We start from the raw sequence: 20,390 nt of genomic DNA on the forward strand, positions 1-20,390 counted from the left end.
ACCTAGAAAACAATAAAAAATTTCAGCAACCTGCATTAAAATTAGCTTTAATTTAATGTTTTAATTGTGTCAATGTCTTTCCATTGCACACTAAAAGAAGAAGAGTTTGGGGGATATAAAAAGATGGGGGGGGGGGGAACTCACTGAAATGAAAGAAACCTGCTGAGGTGGACTAGAACTTACTATTTGATTGTTTTTATAATGAGTCAAAATTAACAAAATATTATTAAAATGAAATAATTAACAAAAAGTAAAAAAAAATGTTGAAATTGTTTTTTTTAAATTCCTCCGCTCTATGTTTTCTACCCTGACATAAACAATAGATGCATCATTATTTTAATCGCCTTAAAATATTATAAGAAATATAAGAAATCGAAATGAATTATCTTTTAGAACTCTAAATTCGAATATTGATAGGAAGAGAATGCCTCTACAGAAAAAAAATGCTACAGGTTCGTGTTGTGTTCCTCAAACCTCGATCTTGTTCACCGCTGCATACTGACCCCTGGTCTGTAGGACTAATTAACGGTCCGGGACCGTCAGTGCGTGTCACCTTCAACCGTCCAATCAGCGATTGACTTTTTAAAACTGACAGCCTCGTCAGCCAATCAGTCAGCATCTGTCACAGAGTATGGGTGGGAGAGCCAAACATCAGGGAAGTCAACTGCGAAACTTGGTGGAAGTCTTTCTCGAATGAGTTGCGTTGTTGTAAACGAAGAAATACGTTAGTCTTACTTTCGTGACTTCTATGGCTAGATGATCCGGGTTGGTATAAGTGGTGAACTAGTTAACGGAGGGTTAAATTTAACGCAAACGAGTGTCACCGTCAGAAAACGCGTTCGACGTGAAGGGTTAAGAATTACGACATCATCCAGCTGAGCTTCCTGAACTGAAGTCAAGTGGTTGTTGGGTAGAGCCAGCGACCGCAGAGGACACCAAAAGGGAACGGAACTCTCACGGAGGTCGGATAAGAGGTTAACCAGAACACCGACGTTGTAGAGTTAACCTTAAAGGACTTTAGAATGTCTCTGCTTGGCCAGAGCCAGCAGTTGTTTCCCACGAGTGTCCAGGTAACGGTGCACCAGGCTCGGAACCTCCGTGTGAAGGGAAAGAATGGCGGCAACGACGCCTATGCCATCATGCAGGTGGCCAAAGATAAGTTTTCCACCTCGGTGGCGGAAAAAAGCGTCGCCCCGGTGTGGAAGGAGGAGGCCTCGTTTGACCTGCCACTTTTCCACCCGGGAAACGCCGAGCGCTGTACTCTGTACATCATCGTCATGCATCGAGCCCAGGTGGGACTCGACAAGTTTCTGGGCCAGGCCGTGATCAACCTGCTGGAACTCCATGACGACAAGTCGCGCAAAAAGACACAGTAAGTGGGCGCGTGGACCTTCACCTGTTTTCACATTCCTGATCCAACATATTGAAACTTTTTTTGTTGTTATTTTTTTTATAGCCAGGCCTCCGCCCATGTTTTATTATACCTTACTCACATGACTGCTTGTTTAAATAAACCAAAAGGTTTCGATTAGACCTAGGATAGGTTTGAACTCGTTCATTTACTTATTTAATTACTATTCTGCATGTGTGATGATTCGTTTAGCAGCGATTCGATTCATATCACAAATAATTGGTTGTTGTTGATCCGCTTTTAAACTATCCGAATCACCTAAAACCGATTCAGGACATCTTTAGCCAAAACTTCTACCAGTGTGACTCCGAGATAAAATACCTGGTACTGAACAGTTCAGGTGAAGTTTTCCAGATTCCTTGTATTTCTTGCAAGATGATCAAGTGTAAATTAAACATGTTCAAGTGTTCAAATGAGAATGAATGGAAAATCCATTATCATTTTAGTTTCATAAAATTTAGCCCACTGTTGTTTTTAAACCTAAACACAAATCAAAGGGAACAGTATTAGAACATTGTACCACATTTTATGGTCATATGTCTTTACTAAATTCAGTGTTTCCACACATTGGACTGGGAATGATGGATCGATCATTTTTTGGCTGTCACCACTTGTGTAGTGTCCGCTGTGATGCACTTGGCTGTTCTTGCAATATAGTAAAATAAACCTACTATGTTTTAATCCAAATGGTATTTTCCAATATTGAAACAATTTTTTAATGGTATAGTTCAATTCAATTAACAACTTGCCTCAGAAAGATTAATGAACGACTGGATTGTTGGAGTAGAAATCAATTCATCAATTAATTTTTTACACCCGTACTAGGTACCCATACCCATTTGCCCTGTTTTTCTTGGCTTATCCAAAATATACAGTCTTACTGATGAAATAATTGCCCAATCTTCCTATTGACTATGTTTTGTCTTGTCCAGGTTTGTTTTGCCCTTGCAGCCCTACTAGACACTGGAACTTTTTCCTAATTTACGTTTTATTGTCTGTTATACTGGCCAACCTAATAAGTGTTTGAGAGTCTGAAATGATAGTCTACAGTAAATTGCAGCTTGACTGCAACTGGAAATCTCTTCTCGCTCTGCTGCAAATATGAGTCCACGGTTTGCCCCACAGGCTGTTCATCTATTGACTAAGTGACTTCTCCACCCAGTTTTGTTATGTGACGCAGAGGATTACATGAGCAATCTGTAGTTTAAAAGAAACCATGGGCGTGGTTTGGGTGTAACACGAGTCAAAAACACACATTGTTTAATTTTAGACTGAGTAATTTCACAAACAATAATGGTCTACTTTGGTCAAACCTGTCATTGGGACCATCGATTTCTAAACTGACCTTTAGAAAATCCAAGTTAGATTGGGAGCTCTGTAATCGCTCAACAAGTTGTGTTGTGTGTTAGAATGACCTCATTCGTGGGTTTCTTGTTGCAGCATATCGGGAATCTTATCCCGTGTTTGAGAAATTTATTGTTACGGCCTCATAGCTTTTCCCTTTCAGGGTGTCTGTGTTTTTTTTTTTTGTTGGACCCTTTTGATGCTCCTGTTTTTTTTGTTCCTACTCTGTGTTAGAATTCAATATGCACAAAGAGTATAGGAAGTTTTTGTTTTTCACTGTCACGTCATTGGTGTTGGTTTACTGTCCTGTTTCCTTGGTGTGCTGACACCGACTGATACTAAAGACTGGTCTGTTGCTGAAAGGCATTTCTACTCTAACAAAAATGTGTGAATTGAGGGAGAGGTTTGGCCTTTGACATGTCTTAATTTTTATTTATTCTAATCTGTCAATCTTAGAAAAATTGTATAAACCCCAGTAAGCAAACATTTAGCCTTGGTATACTAGTGTTTAAATTTCTTGGAGTATTCTCAGTCAGAATCAATATTTACCTTTATTCCAGAGTTTATTTCTGCTGCAAATATACTGCAACTTATTTGACTACAAATGACAATAATTCATTTTCTTAATGAACCTTTGCATGGTCTTGCAGTACATACTAAATGTCACTTTTCATTGTATCTATTTCATTTAACCAAATCTTTAGTCTGCTACCATTGTCTCTATTGTCCAGAATCAAATATTTACAGCCACTTAGCTGCTTTTTAGTTGATTCTTTTGTAGTGGTATCCCAATTTACAGATTATTTTGTCCCCATAGAAGAAAAAATGTGGCATATAGGTTAAATTGTCATCTGTATAAATTTATAATGTATAAATTCAATATTTCTTTAATGTCTTTTGTCAAGAGTCAATGATCTTGCTCTACTTTTCTGTTTTTGGTTCTGGTTTATTTTCTGCTTTGCTAGTTTGAGCTTGTGATTCACATTGAAACTTGTTAAGAAAAAGGGAACTTTAGTTGAAAAATAATTGGTTAAATTAATACAAATAATGACTACTAAAGTTTACTAAAGTTAAATTGAATTCTAAAACGACTTATCCTACAGAATAAATCTGTGAGATGGAAGTTTTCTGCATGCATAGAATGTACTGTATTGCAGTAGATTACATCAATATTAAACATTGTTGGGAAAAAAACTTAGTTCTGCTTTTAGTTGAAACTTTTACAAGAATTTACCATGTTTCAATTGTAAACAGTTTGGCCTTCTTTCCAGGTACTCCATTTATTATAATTTGTTTTTTTCTCAACACAATGGAAAAAATACTCACACCCAACCGGTTCTGTAGATGTATTTCCATTGCGCTGCAGTTCACCTCGCCTCTTTTATTTGCATTTGGTGAATGCACCACGGAATGATGTCACTAGCTAATCAACAATTTCTTTTGTTCGCTTTCATTTAGTTAACTTCCATACTGTACGACTGTAATTATCTTAAGCCCTTTCAACTCAAGAGTGTCTTTTTTTATTACAGTATATCATATTTTTTTCTAATTTTTAAGAGACTTTAGGAAACCATTGGAATAGTTGTAGTTACAGAAGAGTCCACTCTCTAGTATCTGATTCCTCTAAACTGCACCTTTATTGCACTCTAAACAAAATGTAGGGGTGTGAGGCTTTCCAGTGACAATCTTTTTCCATTGTATTTACCCAACAGTGTCTGGATTCTGCACAGCAGGTCTCCTTAGATCATTTTGTCATTGTCGTGTGATGCTTCTTGAAAAAGCTTTCATACTTAATCATGGGTTAGTGTGTGGCACATAGAAGTGAGAGGTATCATCATCTGTCTGCTATTTTACTTCAAACTATTTATTGACTTGACTTAGAAGCACACGCAGTCTGCTCCTGACAAAAAGAGACGGGTTCTGGTGTTAAACAGTACATGCCAGACAGAAGTGTTTGTCCTTTTTAACAGAGGAAACTTGTTCAGCAGGACCTGTCCCCCTTTGAATCAGAAGTATTGCTTTGTTTTGTTAAAGGAAAATACAGAACAGGAATAACCTTAATCATTATTAGTGATGACTTTGTTCTTTTAAAGTCACAATGTGCACACCGTTCTGTTGTTTTTACAAAAAGTATGTGCTACAGAACCTGTCTTTTTTATTTTTATCTTTCTTTAACCTGCTTTGGTTTGAGTGTGTTCTCTGTTCAGGGTGGGAGATAAAGGAATGTTTAAAGAAGATTCTGTGCAATCCTAACCTGTTACATCAAGCTCTGTACAGCAGCTCCCTGAAGGCTTTCAAAGTTTTGAAGAATAATTGCCTGCTTCCAAGCTTGTTCCCTGCCTTGAATCCCCAGATGAGCCTGATGTCAGCTCCGTGATTTAAAAAGCAAATAACAGTGAAGCCTGCGGAGTAAAAGGCTCAGGAACTGACGAAAACACTGGCAAATACTCAATTTTTGTGCTTTCTTGCTACAATACTCAAACTTGAGAAGTCTTTACATGTTCTTAATTAAAGACAAAAAAAATATCGAAGGCTTTTAGCTCAAAATGACATGCCAGTTTCATCACAGTGTTGCTTAAATAACAAAACTGCTTAAGAAGTAAATCAGCTGCAGGCATGGAAACTAAAGGTTTAAGAGGGAAAGGGCAGAAATTACAACACAAAAGGCTTGTTTGTAATGGTCCAAATTGCTTGTTTTAGTTTGTGTGTACAAGGCCATGCAGAACCCTGCAGAGAGGACGATAAGATGAGAGTCCTGTTATTGTCTTGACTCTTGCTGCAGTTATCTAAGCACAAGAACATCTGATACACAAACCTGTCCCTATTTAGCTCTAAAAATATAGTTCATTTTTACCCATTTGAAGCACATTTTTATATTTTGGTCATGGTTATTTCAAACCAGGTAAATTTTATTTGGGACGCATGTACAGAAAATCTTTCTTCTTACTTGTATGCTTTTTTAACTCCACCCACAATGCTTTGCTGTTGGTCTGACAGTGTGTTGGATTACCTGCTATAATAACATTAGAAATGTAACAAATTACTGTGAATCATTACAAAAACAACTTTATTGTGTGTAGAAGTACTCAGTCATTGGAAAAGCCTTCACTTTTTTTTGAGCTTAGCTTTGTTAGGAAAGAGTTGACAAAAAAGTGAATCCTAATCATGTTAACTTTAATCTACTTTATTCAACAGTATTACCAATAAGAATTTATTTGACAAAAGCAACTATATTAAACATATTAGTGATATTGGATAAATAGGTGCAAAAGTGTGTATATACATAAAATAAATATACTTGATAGAAATGTTCAGTTTGTTTGCAGAAACGAACAGAAATTTAGTGGTAGCAGAAATAATCTTATGCAGAGCTTCTATGTTTCCCTGTGCAAAGCTAAGACAACAGCGGATAATAACCTTCATAATAACATTTGAGAATGTTTAAATTCAGTAATCCCAATTAAAGACAGATTAACACGCTTTAAACAGTAACATATGGTGATCTAAAGGAAAGACTTTTTAAAAATGTGGATAAAAGCCCTTTTACGTGTTGTTTTTAGGATTGATTACTGTAGTAATGTCTGCAGAAATATTACTGAGTTGATAGCTATTGCATAGTATAGATTTGTATTTTTGGTGAGTTTATTTATTTTTTTAAATAAAGTTAAGATTTAAATGATTGATCTTTACCAAAGTATGGTGAGTGGATTAAATCTGGAATGCTGCAGTTTGTTGAATCTTCTCTGCTTAGTATATAGTCTATATTTATATGTATTTATAGCGGAAATACTGTAATTGTGATTAAGAAAATAAAAGCCTTTAATTAGCGTTACTGTAAAATCCTGGCATCTTTTCTTTCTAAAAAGTTCTTTTTTTTCTGTTTTTATTTTATTTCAGGTGGTACAAGCTAGTGGACAAAAATGGAAAGGAGGACAAGGTGCGAGGCGAGGTGATGCTTGATATCCAGTTTATGAGAAACAACCTGTCAGTGAGCATGCTTGACCTTTCGATGCAAGACAAACCCCGATCTCGCATCTCCAAGCTGAAGGACAAAGTCCGTGGGAAGAAAAAAGATGGCTTCTCTGACTCTGCTTCAGCTATTGTTCCCTCTGTCAGTAAGACAGACCTTACAGACAGTGAGGAGGACGCCGACGCAAAGTCTCTTAATCAGGCTCCTGGAGCAAAGAAGAAGTCCAAGCTCAAAACCCTGTTTGTCCCCAAGTCAAACCTGCAACGCAACATCTCACAGTCCATGTCTACTCTCGGAACGCTCCCAGAAAAGAATTCCTCTCTCAGCGGCAGCCGCTCTTCTGGCCTCAATGTAGATTCTCCTGAAGGTATTTTCATCCTTGTGTTTTTTGGCGTGTTCCGTACACTAACGGCTCTGACTTTTATCTGCTCTGCTGTTTGAGTTAAGAAAATGTTGTTTTGTATTTCGACAATGACGGCCTTTCTCTACCTTCCCTGCCACAGGTAAAAAGAAATTCAAATTTCTGGGACACAAGCGATCAGGAAGCTCTGACAGTAAAACGTCTCTTGGTCCTTTTTCTGTTCTGGGCCGCTCCAAGCAGAACATAAACGACCAAAACAACTTGTGCATAAATGGCAACCACGTGTACACTGAGGAATCAAAGACCAAGAGTGGGTCTACGCTGAGTCTGAACAGCTCTGGCAAAGGCTCCCTGGAGGACATCCGCAAAAACACATCTGACATTCCTGCAGAATCCTCCAAAACTATAAACGTCCCTGCATTCAAATCTGAACCAATCAATAAAGTTTCATTAGAGCAACAGCGCCACCAAGAGGCAGAAGAAAGAAGGCAGGCAGAAGAGAAGCGTCTTGCTGAGGTGAGAAGACTGGAGCAAGAGGAGAAATACAGGGCAGAGGCCAAGAAACTCCAGGAGGAAGAGCAGCGCAAGCAGCAGGAAGAGCAGGAGAGGAGACGCCGTGTCATTGAAGATGAAGCAAGGAGGAAGAAACAAAATGAGGAGGAGAGGAGAAGAGAAGAAGAGCGAAAAGTGCTGGAAGCTGCTGAAAATCAAAGGCTTGAAGACGAGCGTGGAAGAGCAGAGGAGCGCAAACGCCAAGAGGAGGCCTCCATGAGCGATAGGCTGACGTCTTTGTTCGGGATGATCCGAAAGAAAGAGGAGAAAAAGGAAGATGTACAACAGCAAGCTCCTGTGGAGCAGCACCCCACCCCGGCAACTCGCACCAACTCAGGAGCACCCACTCAGTCCGTGTCCCATCACTCCACTAACCCATTTGAAGACACCTCTGGTCCTTCAACTGTCGACAGTGAAAGTTCAGCCGCTAACCAAAAGTTCAACCGCAACCCACAAGCCCCCTCTGCTACAGTTTTTCTCAGCCGGACTGCTAAAGTGTCAGCCGTCAAACCCAGGTATGTCTTTGTCTCCTCTGAATACTCCTACATGATACACTCAGCAGACACTTTAATCCCAAAAGTAAAGGACAAGATTCAAACTCCAGTGTTTTAAGAAACTGCAGCACAGACATGCAATTACAAAGTGGTTAGGCAGCACAATAACTAAATAAACCATTAGTTTCAGTTACAGCTGACAGAACAAACCATGTTGACGTCTGTTAGTGCAGACGGTGGTTTCTCTGCTCTGTACTGTTGTGGAACCACAACTGAAACCAGTCTGGAGTTCCTTTAGCACATTATACACAAATGTATGCATCTGAACAAAATCTGTCAGTTTTGTGACACTGACATTCGGTTTGGTTTACTTCAGCTGGTTTTTCTTGGTCTGTTTTCTCTAACATTACAAAGGTTTCCTCTGGAGGAAACAGTAGTAACCCACTACCACAAATCTCCTACTACGAATTTACTCTGAACATTGCCCTTTTGCATTATTTGTCTAAGCTTCTTGTCAAAACCATCTGCAAAAACAAAAGACATTTCTCAGCTATTTCATGTTTGGTTTTTTGCTCTCCTGCAATGACTCTGCCATTTGGCAGTCTCTGCATTTTTTAGCTTTTTTACTTTCTCACATGTCGGCAGACCTGTGCGACCTGTTTGGTTAGATGCTGCTGAAAACCTGGGCGCGTCTGGGTAAATGCTGTGGAACAAGTTGTTGGCTTAACAGAGCTCGCACAGACTGAAACACAGTGTTGGTGTGTGTGGATCTTCAGCGTGGCTACCTTTTTAAAAATATATATTTTTTTTCTTTTTTGTGGATTTGTCTGAGTTCTAACTTCTGTTATGATGGTAAGGTTGTTCTTGTTATCAATGTCTCTGTTCCCATCAGTAGAAATGTAAAACAAGAAGAGATGAGAATTTGCTAGAAAATAAAAGGATTTGATCAGAATCTAGTTCTGTTGCATAACTGATTTATTTTTTACTCTTTTTGTAAAGGAAACTATTTCAAATAGTGTTTTAATAGTTATATATTGGCTAAAAAATGGACATAGTTTACACAGTTAGATTGGTGATTGGGTTTTATGTTGTGAAGTGACTGTGGTCACACTGACCTTTAGGCCTTTTGTTTTCGCTTCTTGGCAGACTCTCTCAAAGTTCGGAGTCTGAAACCCCTGACTGTCAATCTCCGGTTCAGCTAGACTCCTTCTCAGTCAGGTCTGAGTCCACTTTCACTAGAGTCCCAGCAGAGTCCTCTGAGGCTTTCTCCAATCTACACCTACTGTTGGCTCCACCAAACAGGAGCCCAAGCCGGCCTGGTTCTCCCCGTGGCAGTACAGAGGATTTGTCATCTGTTGAATTGGGGAGATCATCATCATCTGCTATGGCAGACCAAAGGAGAAAAGCCATCCTACCACCCTCATATTCTGGACATAGGACCCCAACTGAGGAAAGTTTGGCTCCTGTCAAAAATCCAGTGTATGTAGAAGAAGATGGACCTCCACGAGGAAATAAGTTGTCTTTACCACTTCCTGATTATGAAAGCCTCTTTCCTCAGAGAAGACATGGAGTACAAGGGCAAACTCGTTGGGATCATATAGTTGCTGAGGTCAACCAGAAACAAAGGGACAGGGGACCTGAACTTGTGGGTCCTGAAATGAGTGTTGATGGGCCAGAAGAATATGCATCAAGTCTTAAATCCCACATGCCACAGGAGACTCCTGCTGAGAAGAAGCCTACGACGAAACCGGTGTCGTCAAAAAAAGCGGCCGCTCCTGCTCCACCAAAACAAGCATCTTCTGGTGTAGACTTCAGCCAGAAACACAGACAGAATGTCACCCCCCAGTCTGTAACGAGACATAGTCCATCTGTAGTCCCACCATTTAGAAAAACGGGCTCCCCCAGCAACAGAATGTTCAGAGAGGGAGATGGCAATGTGGCAAAAGCATCAACCGAAGGCGCACCTTCACACCGACCACAGAGTCAGAAGACTTTTGATCCAACACCAGCAGCTGACCAAAGGTCTGTGCAAGTTGCTTTGGACAAACAACCACCCACAGCTAAACCCAGACAAAGGGTTGGTGCCAAAGAGCCTGCACAGCAGGAGCCATCTGCTGTGAGCAGTAGCATCCAAACATTGTCTAGTGTGAGCAAAACGGACAACAAAACAACGAAAAACATTGCAGAGTTGGATCAGCTTCCTTATACGGAGCATAAGTCCAAAGATGGACCGGGACACCTAAAGCAGAACCAAGAAGATGATGGCCTGTTCACTGGCAGGCAGGAAAAACGGCAGCAGAAATCCGAGGAACTACTGATGAGAAAAGATTATTTAAAAGATTTTAGCATTGAAAATCCTGCTGATCATGTTGCCCTAAATGATTGTGATTCAGAAAAGACGAGTGAGAGCAGGAAAGAGGAGGAACAAATGCCACAAAGTCCCTCTTTTCAACGAAAAAACTCACAAAGAGCAAAGAAGAATCTTCCACTGAGAAGTCTCACAGACGACAAAACTTTCATGTCTCAGCAAGAATCAGCATCTAATGAGATGCCAGACTTGCCCTCAGGAGATGTTGTCGATGGTTCCGTAAAACCCAAGTCTCAGTATGATGCCAGAACACAAAGCAGTTTTAATGCGGCAAAGGATCAAAATCAAACCGAAGTTTTTCAAGGACATTCAGCTTTTTCCTATTCTGAGCCCCTCCCAGTTGTCCCAGAGGAGCCAGAAGCTCAAACTGGAAATATATGGGGGGGAAAGACACCTTTGAGAGCGTGGGTGTCCCCCTCTGAAGCCCAGCCTGTCAGTACTCAGTATAGCAATGGAAGTGGGCTAGCATTAACTCCTCGCAGGTGAGATTCAGCGGGCAACCTCCAAAGTCTCGACTCTGGATCTTTAGTCCAGATTTACACATGAATCACAAATCTTGGAACACGATGGGCTTTTGGTTCAATGCAAATACATTTTTGAGATTGGGAGGGGGGTAGATTTTATTTTATTCTTGGACTCCTGGGAACTTTCTGTATTCTGCTTATTATTTAAGAATGTTGAATCCATCAAAACATGGAAAAAGAATCAATTTTATTTGTTGAAATATGATAGTTTTGGTGATTTCTTGCTTCTTACTTTTATTTGATATATGCTTTAAAATAAATGTGAGTTCCCTTTTGTTTTTCCCTTTTATTTCTTCACTTTTCCCACGTGGTGCAGTTCTGTTACTATGATGTTGGCTTCTGTCTGAAACGCTTGGTTTTAGTTTTTTTTAGTTTTTTTTTTTTAAGACCTTTCCATTCAAAAAACCTCATTCTGTTGATTAACTGCTTGATGGTTACTTAATTAAGCCAGAATAGTGCACTGTGAGTGCAAACTGTTTGTCTAAACCGTGCCAGACTAAACGCTGTTTATATCAGAAAATCAAAAAATGAGGCTTTTCAGGCAACTGTGGAAGAGAATTATCGTCTTTGGTGTTGATTTTGGGCTGTTTTAACTTAGTTGACACTCTGTGCACAAATATATATCATACAAATTAACTAACACATTAACATGACTACTTTTACTATTGTTTCTCCTTTCTTGACTTAATTTCCCCCAACTTTACTTTGATTTATACTTTGATTTTTTTTTTTTTTTACAGACCACATCCTGTGAAGCCTATGAGCTCACCGGAGATCCAGCAACCCACCATTCCTCCTGCTGTGAAGGAAATAAAGGTGGTGAGCAGTGCACCTGCAATAATGAAGGTACTTTATGTTGGCATAAAAATAAGCTTTAAAATAACCAGGTTTTTAATAAAGCGGTTTAATTGGATTTGTTGGACAAACCCAGACCTGCATAAAATTAAATGTCTTTCCATCTCTCTACTCAGTTATTTACTGGTGGCTATTTTTGTGAAAGTCCATTGAAAGGTTGTTCATAAAATCCAAAAATCTTACTCATGTAGCTCCAAAATGAATGTTTTTTTAGTTTTTTTCATTGGCTGAAAGAATAAAAATCCCACATGAGCTAATTTCAGGAAATCAAATTTTCTTACTGCTTCCAATGCTTCAAGTGTTTATTTTCTCTAGCATTGACCAAAACTCTGAATATGTTAACCTCTACTTGAAATAAATGAGTGTTTTATAGATAATGTATTCACAACTCTTTACTTTTCTTAGATGGCTGATTCTGTGTCAAGTGGTCCTTATGGTCAGCTGACACAAGAGGAGCTGATTTCGCTGGTGGTGAAGCAGCAGGCTGACCTCTCCAAGAAGGATGCTAAGATCAGTGAGCTGGAGCAGTATATAGACAATCTGCTTGTCCGTGTGATGGAGGAGAAACCCACTATCCTGTTTTCCCTCAACTCTGCCAAGCAAGCTTGAGCGCATGCTTGTTAGAAAGAGAGTGCCTCTCCTTAAGGCTGGGGAGGGAAGGTTGCACATGTTTTAAGTGATGTCGGTGCGTTGAGCACTTTCAGTTTCAAAGTCGGAAAGCTTTGAAAAGGCTGCAAAATATTCAGAATCCTACATTTATGGGGAATCGTACGCATTTTGACACTAAGGTACTGCAATTAACTTTAGGTATATTATTCAGAATTTTGATCTTTCACATATCTCGTACTTCAAATTGGGCTGAATGTCTATTTAATATTATTTCATATAAGTTAAGTCGTTTTTTTGTGTTGTTTGTTTTATTCCTTGAGTTTTGCTGCAGCTTAGTGCTGCCCAATACATCATTCCAATATTTTATATCAAACAAACATTTCTCAACAATGCGACTCTTTTTACTTCACTGTTAAAGTCTTTTTTTTTTCCCTCTAACTGATTTTATTTAGGTTTTTTTTGTTGTTGGCCACAAAGGAATTCCACATGTCTTTTATCTGAATTTGTCTGTTGCTGCTGTAAAAATGTGTCTTTAGAGCACAGAGCAGAGAAAAGCAGCCTCTCTGCTGTGTTCCTTTGCTTAAATCAGTGCAGAATCTTCAGCCTTCATTTAATTTTGCATCCCATCAGTTAAGAATAAAATGATGAAGCATTTCTGCATGATGCAATGTTTTTAAGATGCATTTAAGATTTTAATCACTTAAATGTAATGCATTTACATAATTGTGTATGTACATAATAGGATAGAAAGATTAATGATATTTAGTCAGAAGTGTTTTATGCTGCTTTTTGTCTAAATAACACTAATGCCTTACTAAAAGTACAGCAATATTCCTCTGTGCAACCGTGCCTTTAAGCAGCCTTGTGTTTTGGTGTTAGAAACCTTTGATTAAAAATGTGTGGCCTCATCTTTTACTGGAGTGAAAGTTGAAATAATGTCCAGCTTGATCACCTACAGATGATGCATGTTAATGAAATGTATAATTGGTTTGTTTTTATTTTAAATAAACACACTAAATATGACACCAGATGGACTGCATTGAAAATCACTGCTTGTTCAATAAAGTGTTTTTTCTTCTTCTTCATGAAACTCAAAATTAATATTAAATTCAAATTGCCTCATTTAACGATTCATTTTCTTCATTAAGGGCTGGCTTCATTTTCAGTGACCAGCTGTCGCATCGATAGAGGATCAGATAAAACAGTTTGTCACACAATACCTGCATCGGAGATATGTAGAGGTCGTCATGGAAACATGCATTGCAGCCTTTACTGTACAGAGTTTAATTTTTCAAACAAGAAGGAAGGCAAAGAAGGTTTTTTGGAATTGACTGCAACTTAGTCTTTTAAAAAGCTAAAAATTACAATCGTTATGACTTTGTAATCAGGATATGATTTCATGTTTAGTACTTTAATTTATTTAGAAATTTCAACTATTAAAACTATAAGGATGCAGTTTATTTTCCATCACTCACTACATTCAAGAAAATCCACATCAAATTTTCTAATCAACTGGTATGAAAGACAATTAAAAATATCAACATTAAATCAATTTATTCACAAGAGGCAAGCCTTTTGGAAAATGCATCACAAACTCAAAACATAAATCTTTATCTGCCATGTTGGGATTTTTATGTGATTTTTTAAAGTCAGAGCATGACTTCTTAAAACAAGTGGAAAAAAATGCCTTTTCTGCTCCACGGGGAGCGGAAAACCTTTAAAATCAAACAGTTGTTTTGTCATCTTTGCCATTTTAAAACGATCTTGAAATGTAGGGAAAAATAATGAGCTCTAATGGCCCCCTGTGGTAAGCATCTATCTACTAATAGCATAAATGTGGTCACAGGTGAAATCTTGGTCAGTTTTGTCCACACACAAGTGTTGATTAAAGGTTCACAATAAGACTCATGTTTACAAAAATAGTTTCTTTCCTGATGATTCTTCCACGTATGCAAACATTTGGTTACATTAGTTGTTGCAATTGAAATATAAAAAAAAATGTATATCCATCTTTGTCGTATTCATTATCAGTTTTCTGTTGGACCTGCCGTTGACACTTTGATCCTGTCGATGTTCCTGCCCTTTGTTAGAAAAGTGCAGAAATCCAGACTAATGCTCACTCCCACTGCATATACTTATACTGACAAACTGACAAAATCTCAACAAAGGTCTATCTATACAAATGTTAAAAAAATGATGTATTTGAGCATGTAAACAAAACACTTTGGCCACATTTGAATTAAGAGCACAAGTAAACGGAAGCAGATTAAAGGCAAAATAGGCATGGCCTGTTCTAAAAAGACTCCGATGTGTTATTTGACAGTAGTAAATACGGTTGCAGCTTCTCTCATTTTTGTCATTTGCTTTAGAACATTGAGTTTGCAATGTAAGTACATTTCCCTAACTTTAAAATATAATTTCTGCACAATGACATGGCCTCATTTTAGCAAACATTTACACATGTAAGTTAGGTGTCCTCTGCCTTTTTCTATTCACTCATCCCACCATTGACTTCATCAGCTCTCCTACAACTACAGCATACTGAGATAAATCTGCGATCCTTGCATTGCTTGGTGGCACAAGCGGTTTCGACCTTTTCGTACGTCATTTGACCCAGCTGTGTTTTGACAAATTCTTGGAACTGTATGGGGATAAAAGACTTTGCAGGCTCGCCACCCCCTGGCCTGGTGCCTATCTCCATCCACAACAGAGCACTTCATCAGGTTAACCGTTTCAAATACTATCGAGTCAGACGTTATGATTTGATTAACAATCACTGACATTCAAAAATGCTCTCAGCAAAGATCCATCCTCCACTAAACACTGTGCTCTTTCTGTTGCTCCATTCTTTCTGTTTTGATTATTTAATAGTAAAATTCTCCACACTGTGTTTACACCATGCTTTCCATCCACCAGTCGAAACACACTTGTAAAAATCCCAACAGTCTCATCCAAGATCAACCACCTCATCCTGGACTGTTTGGAGCTGAACCACAGAGCTGTAACGCATCTCGCAGGGCCAACACCTTGAACTCTTGCCATCAGGCAGCAGAAAACTGAGTAGGAGGCGATCACTTTTCAGCAAGGGCTTTGTCCCCTAAAATGTGTCTTGGAGAAACTCCCACATGTGTCTGTGCTGCCTGATCAATCGTCTGTTTACGATAAAATATGGTCCATTTTGTGACGGTGTAATGTGAAAAATTCTCCATCCGGAGCTACAGCGGACTTCTGTATTTTGTACCTTTTGGCAGGCTGGGGAAAAGTGCTGAGGATGTTCTGAGAACATCTGGTGTCTGCTTATGTCAGCTGCGGCTGCTCCTCACCTTCTCCTGTTTCTGAGTCAGTCAGGCTGTCGTCGAATGGGTTGAGTGTTAGCAATGCAAACTCCACGGTTTGACAGATACACTGTGATAGTGGGAAAAACAACCTATTTTAGGAATAGTGAGCTTGTGCAGAGTTTTCACAGAGCAGCCCTTGTGGTCAACAACTGGTGAATGCTTGACACACAGTAACTCAAATGACTGAGTGATAAACGGATGACCATTATTCTTATTACACCTCAGTGTGATTGGAAAACCACTACAAAGGAGATGAAAGCACTTCATCCTAAGAACTGTTCACAGCACCACACTGGCTGTGGCACAGTTGTTAGCTGAGATGCCAATGCGGCGACGGCACGTGAACATCTTGCGCAGCTCTGCCCGGAAGCGGTCGTGAAGCCAGGCGTAGAGGAAAGGGTTACAGCAGGACGAGCTCATGGCGCACAGGTGACACAGCAGCTGGATGAGCAGGAAGTAGCGCTTGTCGATCAAATCGATGTCAATGTCACGCAGGACATTGAAGACGCTGATGGGCATCCAGCAGACACCGAACGCGGCCACCACCAGGCTCACCAGGCGGAATGTCTTCCGCTTGCGCATGCGCTGCGCCTCCGCCTGGCTCTGGGTGTGGTGGCCAGGTACGACACAGCTCCGCAGTTTGACCGAGATGCACAGGTAGGAGATGCAGAGGGTTGATAGGGGAAGGACGTAGGTGATCAGAAGAGTGCTGTAGGCATAAGCCAAACGCTCTCTTTCCTGGCCCATCCAGAACTCTTCGCAGATGGTGAAGCCTTCATTTTTAAACTCCACATGGTAGGTGTGGGCCACAGCAGGAGCCACCAGGCCACAGGACAGCAGCCAGATCCCAGACAGAAGGTAGGTGCACGCCAACACCGAGATGCGCTTCTTCAATGGATGCACGGTGGCATAGTATCTGAGAGGAAGCAGGTTATTAACATATGATGGCAAAATGAGTTTGTGTTTAAAATCCTGCATGAGGTTAATTTATGACAGTTTTCTACAAAAAATATAATTATATTTGTCCCAAAAATCCAGATAGAGCGGAAAAAGTAAATCATTTCTCTCTCTGTCTGCTTTTTCATTCGAACGAATTCAAACAAACCAAAGGGGTGAGACTCGTGGGTAGTTTCATTTCAGAGCAGTACAATTGGAGAGGAACAGCAGAAAAAACCTTTTCAAAAGTAGTCTTTATGAGAAATCCGAGTGCTGACAGAAATGCAACTTATTGTTGTGTTTAAAGCAATATTCTTTGAAATATTCTATGTTTCTTTTAGAGGCAAATAACCCTAAATCACAGTAAACCGCAACTCCATTATGTATATGGATTTTCTTTTCAAAAGCACCTAATAACTGTTGGATCTTGTTAGACATGCATGTGAACCTTTTGATTTCTGTAGGCATTCTTTGGGGAATTTATTCCGGGCTTTCATTTATGTCATATTTTGAACTGCCTTTTGCTAATATTACCAGTCGAAAGCCTTCAAGTTTGCTGTGAAAGATAGAAATGAAGATCACGGAGAGAAAAAAGGACTCACCTGTCCACGCCGATGGCAGTAAGGGTGAATACTGACACATACACTGTCACTGGCTGAATGAGGTACACCAGGTAACACATGAAACGGCCAAAGACCCAACCGTGGGGGTTAAAGGCATAGGCCAGAGTGAAGGGGACCCACGTGGCGCACATCAGCATGTCGGAGAAAGCCAAGTTTCCAATGAAGAAGTTGGTGACGTTGTGCATCTTGCGGGAACGGCAGATGACATACAGGAGCAGGTAGTTGCCAAAGATTCCCACCAGAGCCACGACAGTGTAGGAGGGGATGATGAGCAGCTTGAAAGACTGCAGCAGCTCCACTCCCACAAACTGAGCGCTGCGCTTCGAGGAGCTGTTCTGCAGTTCTACCTCAAATGCAGGGCCAGAGTCGTTCCCGCCACCGTCATGCATAGCACACAGGGTGTTGAGCTCAGACCCCCAACCGCTGGCTGTACACTCCATCCAGGCAGGGTGTTGTCAACCTGAAGAGCTGAAATCAGTTCATAATAAAAAATGAAAAAATAATTCCACATAGCTCAACAGTACACAGATTATTTGCAGAAAATGACAGATAAATCCACATACAGTATCAGTGAAGGTTCTCATTTATCCATGTAGTAAGTCTATTGGGAAAATAATTTACTCCTTGACAACAATCCTGTAAACACAGCAGCTTTCCTGTCCAATTATCTTTTTGGCGGATACGTTGCTGTTAATTTCAGTCTTCTGGAAATTAGCCTCTTTGAGAACTTGCTGTCACCCACTCAAAAAAGTTCACTTCAGTATCTGACCTGAATGTATTTGATGGCAAAATGCATTCAGATAAAAAGGGAACAGGATAAATCTGACATCACAAATGTCTTTTTGAGCCACTCGCACTCTTTTAGCTACATCAAAAAATACATTAAAGCTTTTGTGATGCATGTCTGCTCTTGACTGAATTACAGTGTTTGCATGCTGTCTAGAAGATGCTGCTTAAAGGCGAACTGCTCAACTAAGGAGTCTCAAGGAGATTTCTGAGACATGTGAGGAGGATTAATAAAACAATTATTAATAACAATGAAACTCTTTTGACATTTAGCAGTCCTCCAGATTAAAGATGGGAAGAAAACATGTTTTAGATCATCTAATGAAGGACCTCTGAGCTTAGCAGACACATCTTTTATATGTGAGATGCAGTAATTGTTAATAAGTCAAATTAAAACACGAGAAACATAAATTAATCTAAATGTGCACATTAACTTAAAAATGTATTAAAATCTAAAACTGACAATTTAAATGTTATGTGGCCAGTAATTTATATCCGCTTTCTTTTTTCTCTACTAATTGTTACTATTGTTATCTCCAGATTTTTCAACAGTCCTGCAGGCTGCTGCAGCCACAATATTAGAGAATTGTTTCACTGTGAATGAAGTGAGCAGGAAAGAACCTGATTTTCACATGCCGTCAAATACACACCTAGAGTCCAACACACCATCACCATCACACACCATCGCCAAAATTGAGTTTTTTTTGGGGGGGTTAAAACAATCCGTGGTTGAAGTATGAAATGAAAGTCTCCCTGATGCCCAACAATTAGAAACAATTTACACTCTTTTTAAATCAATTCGTAAATTCAATTCTTTAGGAAGTATTCCGTTTTTATATTTCAGATATTTGGTTCAACCAAAACACGGGCTTACCGTTTGAGGGGAGCTTCCTGCAGGATTCGCGCGTCTCTGAGATGCGCGCTTCTCGTAAAGGCGCACGAGCCTCCGAGCGGCAGCCACGCGCACCGCCTTCACACTTCCATCAGCGCGCGTAAATCTTCAGAAAGCACGCATTGTTGCTGTGTATTTTGTTGTCGCTGGGGCGCCAAGCCTGCTGTTGGAGATCAACAGGTCCGCCTGGTGTAGACCCCTGTCTTTTATAGCTGCTTTAAACTTGACTGACAGCTCGGGAGGGGGGGGGGTCCATCTGCGGCGCGTGCTTGCCTTTGTCCAACCGTGTGGTAGTAGCTCCACACCCCCACAAGTGAAGAAAAAAAAATCCACACTTTAATCTTGTGTATTTGGCTGAGACTGCAACCCAGAACATGCTGATGCAGCAAGCTGAATGGAAAAAATGCATTTTTTTTATCATTTCATATTTGCATACATCCGTAGTTATTCCTCGCTTTACCAGCAGGAGAGGAACCATAAATGTCTGCGTGAATCAGCCATGAATCTTGACCAAAAGGGCTGGCTCTAGTGCACAGGAACAAACCTAAGAAAATGAAATCAAATAGGTGACCTTTCTGAGGACCATTTCAGGTGACGTTGGCTGGAAGGAGAGGGAGGGTGTTAATTAAAAAATCAACTCTAACTTTATTTTTTGCTCCAAAACAAGATAGGAGTGAGCCAAGACAAGTGTGGCTGTGTGTTGTCAGCGATGGACCCATTCTGGACACTGATCATGTGAAGCTAACATGCTCAGGCTTGATGCTGGAGTAAAGCTCACAGTCGGTGTTGGATCTTAGGTGGAGGTTTTAGTACATTTATTGACCCAACTGTTAAGATGTTATCGATGGAAGTAAATCTGTCTCACGTTTCTGTCTGCATGCAGTCGCTCCCACTTCTGTTCTTTTGTCCATTTTTTGTTCGACCCAGTCTCCATTATTTTTAAAGCCTTATACGCCCTCCTATTTGACTCTGCAGTACTTTGGAACTTACTTTAGATTCACTTAAAGACGCTCTGGCACACAGAGAGCCAAATAAGCCTTAATCATCTCCCCCGGTGTTAGTGCTCATATGCAGAGTTTGATTTTCATCAAGTACTGTCCATATATGAACAAAGATTTCTGCTTTTGTCTCAACCAGAAAAAGATTTATGGACTTTTTAAATTTATTTCATCTTCACAATTCCAATGATATGGTCTTCTATATTGATTTTTTTCATCCATCCATCCATCCATCCATCCATCCATCCATCCATCCATGGAACAATTTTTCTGTTACCAATTGAAGCCTGTTTTTGGACTGTGGAAGGAAGCTGAAGTGCGCAGATAAA

General features: G+C 39.9%; 2 protein-coding genes across 4 annotated transcripts; one reads left to right on the forward strand and one right to left on the reverse strand.

Annotated features, from left to right (window-relative positions):
- The first annotated feature begins 503 nt into the window (after nt 1–503).
- On the forward strand, nt 504–13,516 carry rab11fip1a (RAB11 family interacting protein 1 (class I) a). Of its 3 annotated transcripts, XM_011479343.4 has the most exons (6): nt 607–1,372; nt 6,653–7,092; nt 7,229–8,153; nt 9,279–10,982; nt 11,765–11,870; nt 12,285–13,516. In XM_011479343.4, exons 1-6 carry the CDS (start codon nt 1,023–1,025, stop codon nt 12,486–12,488), a joined length of 3,729 nt encoding a protein of 1,242 aa, XP_011477645.1. In that variant the 5' UTR covers nt 607–1,022; the 3' UTR covers nt 12,489–13,516. The 3 variants fall into 3 exon arrangements, with proteins under 3 accessions (XP_011477646.1, XP_011477645.1, XP_078808913.1); XM_011479344.4 differs by lacking the exon at nt 9,279–10,982 and having other exon boundaries at nt 504–1,372; XM_078952787.1 differs by lacking the exons at nt 607–1,372; nt 6,653–7,092; nt 7,229–8,153 and adding an exon at nt 8,838–8,984.
- A 372-nt stretch (nt 13,517–13,888) lies between these two features.
- On the reverse strand, nt 13,889–19,350 carry prlhr2a (prolactin releasing hormone receptor 2a). The gene is made up of 3 exons (XM_004072671.5): nt 19,046–19,350; nt 17,365–17,853; nt 13,889–16,742 (listed from the first exon to the last, which is right to left on the reverse strand). Exons 2-3 carry the CDS (start codon nt 17,823–17,825, stop codon nt 16,106–16,108), a joined length of 1,098 nt encoding a protein of 365 aa, XP_004072719.3. The 5' UTR covers nt 17,826–17,853; nt 19,046–19,350; the 3' UTR covers nt 13,889–16,105.
- Between the last annotated feature and the right edge of the window lie 1,040 nt (nt 19,351–20,390).

Source organism: Oryzias latipes, chromosome 9 (assembly GCF_053564925.1).
Source record: "Oryzias latipes strain Hd-rR chromosome 9, Olatipes_Hd-rR_3.1".
NCBI classification, from domain to species: domain Eukaryota; kingdom Metazoa; phylum Chordata; class Actinopteri; order Beloniformes; family Adrianichthyidae; genus Oryzias; species Oryzias latipes.

Coding starts and splice junctions, on each gene's coding strand:
- prlhr2a (XM_004072671.5), bottom strand. CDS start 17,825: ATGGAGTGTACAGCCAGCGGTTGGGGGTCTGAGCTCAACACCCTGTGT. Junction 16,743..17,364: donor ACTGCCATCGGCGTGGACAG/GTGAGTCCTTTT, acceptor GCTTCCTCTCAG/ATACTATGCCACCGTGCATC.
- rab11fip1a (XM_011479343.4), top strand. CDS start 1,023: ATGTCTCTGCTTGGCCAGAGCCAGCAGTTGTTTCCCACGAGTGTCCAG. Junction 10,983..11,764: donor CTAGCATTAACTCCTCGCAG/GTGAGATTCAGC, acceptor TTTTTTTTACAG/ACCACATCCTGTGAAGCCTA. Junction 11,871..12,284: donor GTGCACCTGCAATAATGAAG/GTACTTTATGTT, acceptor TACTTTTCTTAG/ATGGCTGATTCTGTGTCAAG.